The 8,068-nt window shown below is 49.9% G+C and overlaps 1 protein-coding gene across 3 annotated transcripts; it reads left to right on the top strand.

The window, feature by feature from the left end:
* The first annotated feature begins 212 nt into the window (after positions 1-212).
* CCDC159 (coiled-coil domain containing 159) lies at positions 213-7,758 on the top strand. 3 transcript variants are annotated; one of them, XM_016226947.3, is made up of 13 exons: positions 213-339; positions 1,464-1,514; positions 1,954-2,030; positions 2,499-2,569; positions 3,402-3,490; positions 3,734-3,815; positions 4,355-4,550; positions 4,781-4,848; positions 5,156-5,232; positions 6,096-6,196; positions 6,622-6,686; positions 7,126-7,242; positions 7,578-7,758. In XM_016226947.3, the coding sequence occupies exons 1-12, from the start codon at positions 316-318 to the stop codon at positions 7,239-7,241; spliced, it is 1,017 nt and encodes a 338-aa protein (XP_016082433.1). In that variant the 5' UTR covers positions 213-315; the 3' UTR covers position 7,242; positions 7,578-7,758. The 3 variants fall into 3 exon arrangements, with proteins under 3 accessions (XP_016082433.1, XP_007663311.2, XP_007663312.1); XM_007665121.4 differs by having other exon boundaries at positions 7,658-7,758; XM_007665122.3 differs by lacking the exon at positions 1,464-1,514.
* Positions 7,759-8,068: the final 310 nt, after the last annotated feature.

Consider the following 8,068-nt stretch of genomic DNA (forward strand, 5'->3'; position numbering starts at 1 on the left):
AGAGATGAGCCTTCAGTAATGTTTTGAAGGTGGGGAGAGTGGTCATCCCTGGGTCAATCACCTCCTTTCAGGCATTTCCCCGCCCATTTCGATCCCGTCCAATAATGGGGCAGGCTGACCTCAAAGCCCACGCCCTCCTCCTTCCCCCCACCCACTCCCATGCTTCATGGTTGCCAAGGTTACGGGCCACACCCCGCGTTTATGACACTCCCTTTCTGTGCCCTCTCCCACTCCCTCTCCATAATTAATGCAGGACAATGACTCTGCTGGACTAAATCCCCAGGCTTCAGTTGGGGATTTGATCCCTAGTCCCTAATGGGCTCAGAGGCGGAGGAGCAGGTGGGTAAGGAGGAGAGGAGGGGGGCCAACCGTCCTGGTGGAGAAATGAAGTCCTGTTTCAACTGGCACCTTTAGGCCACTGAGACTCAAGGCTACCTGGTTCCTTCCACCCGGGGTGTGGCTAGATGTGCAAAAAGAGCTCCTAAATATCCCAACTGGCCTGGGCACGGCAGTGTCCACCTGCCCACAGATCAGAGCAGTTTGTAGCTGTGGACCAGGAAAGGGGGAGGGAGAGTCCAGAGATGCTTCCAAGATATTGAGATGATTTGGAGATTGGCCCGAGTTGGAATAGGGAGAGGCTTGAGGAAAAGCCCTATGCAATTACTTGTGCCTTCTCCTGGGTGGATGGCGGACAGTGGGCTTGAGCTAAAACTGGTAAAGAACAATCTTTTCCTCATCAAATCCTGCCTCATCTAATCAGGCAATCAGTGGGTGTTTATTGAGTACTTACTGTTTGCAGAGCACTGCATTCATTCAATCAACTGTATTTATTAAATGCTTACTGTGTGCAGAGCACTGTACTAAACAATTGAGAAAGTACAATACAACAATAAACATGACATTCTCTCCCCACAATGAGCTTAGAGTGTAGGGGGAGAGACAGACATCAATACAAATAAATAAAATTACTAAGTCCTTGAAAGAGAACAGTACAAGAGTTAGTAGATATGGTTCCTGCCCATTGGAGTTTACAGTCTAGAAGGAGCAGCTTACAGCCTACAGAGGTTGGTACCCACAAAACATTCCCTATTGTAATACTCCTGACCCTGGGCTGAATCCCTAACGTCGAGATTTCTTCCCAGGCCTATTTCCAGTGGCTTGTCTTGTTGCCCTCTAGCCTGTAAGCTCATTGTGGACAGGGAATGTGTCTGGTATTGTTGCACTATACACTCCAAAGTGCTTAGTTCAGTGCTCTGCAGACAGTATGTGCTCAATAAATAAGACTGACTGACTAATTGTTCTGTTGAGGAGGAGATCAGGGGCTGCAGGAGGAAAACTTCAGAGCAAGGGGTCCCGGGTTCTTAGTTCCCTGGACAATACAGAGGAGAAGGAGGAGGAGGAGGTGAAGGAAGGGGGTGGCAGGGAAAGAGCAACATTGGAAAAAAGTGTCCCTGGAATGGAAGGGAGAATCCAGAAACTCCTGGAGGATGCCCAGTGATTGCTACAAGGTCCAGGTGAGTCAGAATGGCAGCGGGCAGGAAGGCCGACTGGGGAGCCCTCCAGGGCAGGACTACAAATGGTAGATATAATATTCAACATGATTTTGAACTCACAGTGTGAACCTAAAGTGACGACCCCTGGCCCTGATCTCCCTGAAACACAATGCTGCTACCAGCAGTACCTGAGCTGGGGACTCCAAGTATTGTGTGCTGCTACAAAAGATTTGCACAGTAACCCGTGTTTAGCAATTCGTCCATTCCCTTCTCCTTTCACCCCAGTGCCCCTCCAATTAGCCCCAGACCCCTACTCCATTAGATTATAAGATCCTCAAGGGCAGGAATGTCCTCTACTTTTAGTGGAAGTGTTCCCAGGGCTCCCTTCCAGCTCCATCCCCTTCCCTCTACCCCTCACCTTATGACCTCAATATGGGTATCTGGGTTGCTGACCCTGCAGGAAAAATGGCTCATCTCATTCTCAGAAGAAGAGGTCCACTATCTGAGCAGCAACCAAAGCCCGACTCTGCCCTGGAGGTCAGCCAGCCGGGTGGTGGGGGGAGGGGGATTGGGAGGGAGAAGACATTGCCTAGGGGCCCACAAGGCGAAGCAGCTTGGCCTAGTGGATAGAGCATGGGTCTGAGAGTCAGAGTACCTGGGTTCTAATCCCTCCTCCACCACAAGTCTACTGTGTGGCCTTAGGCAAGTCACTTTACTCCTCTGTGCCTCAGTTAAACTCATCTGTAAAAAGGGGATTAAAACTGTAAGCTCCATGTAGGACATGGATTGTGTTCAACCTGATTCTTATAACTACCCCAACACTTAGTACAGTGCCTGGCACATAGTAAGAGCTTAACAAATACCATAAAAAACAGGGAGGTGGACAGGTGTTCTGGAGGACCTATATTGCCTAAGACCTGTAGGCAGGGGAAGGGAGGAAATATGGAGAGGGAGATGGAAGTTAGAGACTTTGGTGGGATAGAAGGACTGGGAATTTTGTTTCAGCGGTCCGGAACCCACCGTCTCTCAACCTGCTCCCGAGAGCCACCAGGACATTGAGGCGTGCACGGAGAATGGTAAAAAAGGGCTGAAACACTGGTAGAGGTTGGGGAGGGGTGAGTGGACATCGCAAGTAGAAAAGGGCTCCAAGACAGAACCCCCCCTAGGAGCAGACATTTTGGGATTGGGGGCAGGTGAGACCACCAGGGCCTCTTCCCCAAGCTGAGATGAATCTCACAGGATCTCAGTTTTCCCCATGGATCCGAAAGCTGGACAGTGAAAAACAGGATAGAAAGAACACTGATTCTTTTGAAATGGGGTGTTGGAGAAGGCTTTTGTGAATACCATGGACTGTCCGAAAAACAAACATGGATTTTAGAGCAAATTAAACCAAAGTGGTCTTTGGAAGGCCAGATGACTCAGATTAGCATATTTTGGACACATAATCAGAAGGACTAATTCTCTGAAGAAGACACTAATGCTAGGAAAATTCCAGGGAAAATGTGGAAGAGACAGACCAGCAGCTAGATGGAGACCTTAAGAATGAAAATGGAAGAACCATTAGAAAGGTTGCAGATTATGGCAGAGGACAGGACGTTCTGGAAAAAGTATACCCAGGGAGTTGCTATGAATCAGAAATGACTCAATGGCACTTAATAATAATGATAATAATAAAATGGGAAACCCCACTTTCCCACCTCCTCAATCAATCATATTAATTGAGCACTTACTGTATGCAGAGTACTGTACTGAGTGCTGTAATAGAATTGGAAGATACATTCCCTGCTCACAACAAACTTGCAGTCTAGGGGAATTGTGAATGCCCTATGCTTGGGCTGGGGGTGCCGGGAATGTAAGGATGGAGTCCTGGGAGGAGGAAAAGTTGACACTGGACTCTCATGCTCCTAGATAAGGTACAGATATTGATCCCAGACTCCCAGAGCAACCTGAAGAGTGAGCTGGATGGGCTCAGGAGTCAGCTCGAGGCCCAGACCAAGGTGAGCCTATGCCAGGTCAAGAGGAGACCTGAAATAGACAAACTTAGAGACAAGGTGGCTCTGAGCCACAGCCAGAGCATCTCATCACTCCTCTTGTGTCTCCTCCACTGTCCTCATCTCCCCTCCTTCAGTCCCCTCTAGTCAATCCCACCTTGATCCCCACTCTTGGAACTGATCTCTTCCCTGACCACTGACCCTCATGCTAACACTTCATTCTGGAACTGAACTTTAATGGGGTCCCAGGCCTTTGAGTTCCTGAACCACTCAGTGATGCTGCTGGAGAAAGAGAGCAGTCTGCAACAACTGAAGATTCAGCAGCTAGAAGGTGAGTAGGGGGCTCCGATTGTGGGTTGAGGGGCCAGACCAAGACTTGATCTAATCAGGCTCAGATGGGCTTGGAGAGCCATAGGGCCTCAGGCGGTCTAGGAGGGAGGACCCTAAAGAGACTGGGAGGTGAGGTTAAAGGAGAGAGGACACATGAGAAATAGGTTGAAACAGGGTCAGGATGGAAATCAGTGTTAGGGTTGGAATCTAGGTGAAGGCTAGAAGAGTCAGATGCTGGGAGGCAGAATGGATTCTAATCCCGCTTTGCCACTTGTCTGCTGTGTGGCCTTGGGCAAATCACTTAACTTCTCTGGGCTTCAGTTACCTCATCTGTAAAATGGGGATTAAGACTGTGAGTCCCATGCAGGACAGGGTCTGTGTTCAACCCAATTTGCATATATCAACCTCAGCACTTAGAACAGTGCCTGGCACATAGTAAGTGCTTAAATATTGTTATCATAATAATAATAATGAGTCAGGATAGGAGGATCAGACGTGCTGTTCTCACAGTGTCTCTCTTCTCCCTCTTTTGTCCTCCAGATGCCTTGAGCCTGGTGTCTTGCTCAGCTCAAGAGGAGCTCCTGGAGCAAGGGCTGGAGCAAGGGCTACAGGAGTTGTGGGGAGCCCTGGGTCAGAGGCTGCAGGAGCTGGGTGGGAATGTCCACTACAGCAAGGAGCCTCAGCACCAGCAGTTCAGCCACTCCCTTCAGCAGCTGGCCCAGGAGATCCATGACAGGTGTGGGCCAGGAGCCTGACCAGGAAAGGCAAGGGAAAAGAAATAGAGAGGGGAGAAACAGTGGAGGGGAAGGAGGATTGGGGTGTGGGAGCAGAGAGGGGAAAGGAGTGGAGAATCAAGCTGGGAGGGATATGTGGCCAGTTGAGGGGTTTTGGCTACTGTCCCCTGGCTCCCTTCCCTAAGGCCACCACCCTCACCCCCATCACCCCATCATCCCCCTTTCTCTGCAGTAAGGTGTTCCTGTGGGAGGAGCTAAAGACTCTACAGGACAAAGTGGCCCAAATCCACCAGAAGCTCAGTATGTGCCTGCCCCCAACATTCCACTCTCATCTTCTTTCCACATCCAGATTCCCATCCTCCCTCCTCCATGCCTTGCATCTCCCCATCCCATCCCTATCCCTTCCCTCTCCATTCCCCATATCTTCCCCACACTGTGAAGGCATTCAAGGGGCTGGGGCTGGGGGTAAGGGGACACTCAGTCCTGTAACCCAGTTCTTGAGAACTCCTTAGAGCACTTGGGACCACCTCTGGGGACTCTCCATCCCTGGTGTGGTGTCAAACCCTCCCCAGCTCCCTCTGCTTTGCCCCTACACTACCTCTCCTAGTCACCCAGGATGAGGAAATCACCCAGAATCTCATCAACATCAAGAAAATGCAGGACAACATGGTAAAATGCCGCAAGGTGAGTGCCAGAAGCCCCAGGAGAGCAGCCTTGGACCCTAGGGATGGACCCTTGGGAAAGTACCTTTTTTCCTCTCCCAAAGTCCCATTTTCATCATTTTTATCTTTGCTCTTGCTCCCACTGAGTGTGTACAAACTGTGTCTGCCTACCTCTCAATTACTTTCTCCCCTTTCAAAACCTTATTGAAGGCACATCTCCAAGTGGTCATCCCTGACTAAGCCCTCCTTTCCTCTCCCAGTCCTTTCCATGTCGCCCAGACTTGCTCCCTTTGTTCATCCCCCCCTCAGTCCCACAACACTTAGGTACATATCTGTAATTTATTTATTTATGTTAATGTCTGGCTCCCCCTCTAGATTGTAAACTCAATGTGGGCAGGGAATGTGTCTCTTTATTGTTATACTGTCCTCTCCCTAACTCACAGTACAGTGCTCTGCACACAGGAAGCACTCAATAAATATGGCTGAGTGCTCAATAAATACGACTGAATAAATACCTCTCCCTATCATTGCAAGCTCTTTAGGGCAGGAACCATTTTTAATTCTATCGTCTGTTACCAAAGACCTAGTTCAGTGCTCTCCATGGAGCCAGTACTCAAATGATACCTGAGCCAGGCCCTCTGATGGGAAACTGTACTGCCTTAGGGTCGGGAAGTGTCTCTCATAGTTGAGACCCTCTAAGAGTAATGGTGGGGTGACAGGAGGGGGCGTGCTGCAGAAATACAGTCCACTTCAGGGACCCGGAGCTAAGGTAGGGGAAAAGGCAAGGTAGCAAGGACTCCCCTGCCCCGAGTGCTAGGATGCTAGGGTTCAGTCCCTGCCCCACTCTGGAAGCTGAGATGCTCCCCTCCCCTTCTACCCTGCCAGTTTCTGACAAAGCTGAAGGAGCAGAGTGGGTTGTCCTCAGCTGAGGATCTGGCTGAAAGCAAGTGGGCCAAGGAAGTGAAGAAGGAGCTGATGAATATCAGGTGAGCGTTGGACAGTACAATCCAAGGCTTCTCGGCAGGTAAGCTCGATTGTGCCCCTTCAAAGCAGTGCTCAGTCATCAGTGCTGATTTATGGCTCAATTGATCCATGAGTGGTATTTATAATGCGGGCAGAGCACTGAACTAAGTGCTCAGAAGAGTATAATAGAGTAAGCAGTCACAATCCCTGTTCTCCAGTTTACAATCTAGTGGAGTTCTTTGACTGTCTCCCCTCTGCCATTTCCAGCAACCCTCTCCCCTCAGTGCCTTGGTTCTTCTGATCCCAGTGTCCTCATGCCCTCTAGCTCCTGTTATACCAAACTGGTATTTGAAAAAATCTCTAAGCTAGGCTCCATCCGTGGCGTCTCACCTCTGCCCCTCCCTCTCCTCCTTGAGTCACTGTTCCTCCTCCTCTGCTTCTCTACCAGGTTGAACATCAATACCCTTCAAAACAGCAAAGAACAAAACATCCAGGGGATCCTGAAGACTAAAGGTGAGAAGCAGTGTCACCTAGGGGAAAGAGCAAGGTTCTGAGAGTCAGAGGACCTGGGTTTTAATCCCAGCTCCACCACTTGTCTGCTGTGAGAACTTGGGCAAGTGTTTTCATTTCTCTGTGCCTGTTACCTCAACTGTAAAATGGGGATTAAGACCATGAGCCCCATGAACTGTGTCCACTCTGATTAGCTTGTGTCTATATCAGCACTTAGCACAGTGCCTGGCACATAGTAAGTGCTTAACAAGTACCATTAAAAAAAGAGTTCTTGGTGAGGAACCTTAGCTTAAGTCCTCTCAGAGTAGTCCTTCAGGCCACGATGACCAAGTAGAAGTGGGGGCTAAGGGGTAAGGAGTTTGCACTGGACAAGAGGGTTGGCTACCAGGGTAGGAGGAAAGAGCCAGCACCTTTCCAGTCTAAATCATTGATCGGTACCCAGGGACAGGCCAGAGAGGTCGTCACTGCCACTCGCCGACCCCATCGACATCAGTTTGGACCTTGAAGTCAGGCACCATGGGCCACCCAAACCAGGATGAGAGCAGTGCAGAAGACTGAAGTCAGTACTTGGGTCCCTTTGGTATAGTCCACTCCCCGACCCCACTAGGATTTCCAACCTGGAATCTCCACCATTCGACTCTCACACCCAAGCCCTTCTCCCTGATCTTTGGCTGTTCAATCCCAGATTCTGCAGTCCACCCTGGACCCCTCATTTTGGGCCCTCTGCCCCTACCCTCTTTCTCCACATCCTGAAATTTGGCCCTGGGTTCTTCAACCTCAGACCCCCCACTCCAACTGGATCCCTCATTTGGGGGGCTCTGCCCATCCCCTGCAACACACACCCTGAACCTTTGCCCTGGCTTGTCTAACCTGCTGTGGTCTCTATTCTTCCAGGTGGCTTGCTGGCAACAGGACTAAACATGGCGGAAGAGAAAGGAGGGACTTATTCTGTGTTGTGCTTGTTCTCTCCACAGTCTGAACAGTCCTGACCACCTGCTGCCTGACCTGAATCCCAAGGTCTCAGGTCCCCCCATCCGAGGTCCCGCAAATTCAATAAACTCTGATCTTCAATGTCCTTTGTACGACCCTACCCACTCCATCCACGGAGTCCCTGGGTCCCTCCAGGTGGAGTTATGGGGGCTTCCTGACCAACTCAAAGGCAATGTGGTTACCAGTTTTCCTTGCCCTGACCAGTATATATTCAATCATATTTATGATTATGATACTTGCTTCTCGACCTCCCTCCTTCTAGTCTTCACCTTCAAAACCAATCAATCAGTGTTATTTTGGGGTGCTTACCATGTGCAGAGGACTCTACTAAGTCCTTGGGAGAATACAGTACAACAGAATAGGTAGATGTGTGCCTTGTTCACAAGGTTGGGGTG

This window comes from Ornithorhynchus anatinus, chromosome 7, assembly GCF_004115215.2.
Source record: "Ornithorhynchus anatinus isolate Pmale09 chromosome 7, mOrnAna1.pri.v4, whole genome shotgun sequence".
Taxonomy (NCBI): Eukaryota; Metazoa; Chordata; class Mammalia; order Monotremata; family Ornithorhynchidae; genus Ornithorhynchus; species Ornithorhynchus anatinus.

Coding starts and splice junctions, on each gene's coding strand:
- CCDC159 (XM_016226947.3), top strand. CDS start 316: ATGGGCTCAGAGGCGGAGGAGCAG. Junction 340..1,463: donor GCTCAGAGGCGGAGGAGCAG/GTGGGTAAGGAG, acceptor CTGGAATGGAAG/GGAGAATCCAGAAACTCCTG. Junction 3,816..4,354: donor GAAGATTCAGCAGCTAGAAG/GTGAGTAGGGGG, acceptor TTTGTCCTCCAG/ATGCCTTGAGCCTGGTGTCT.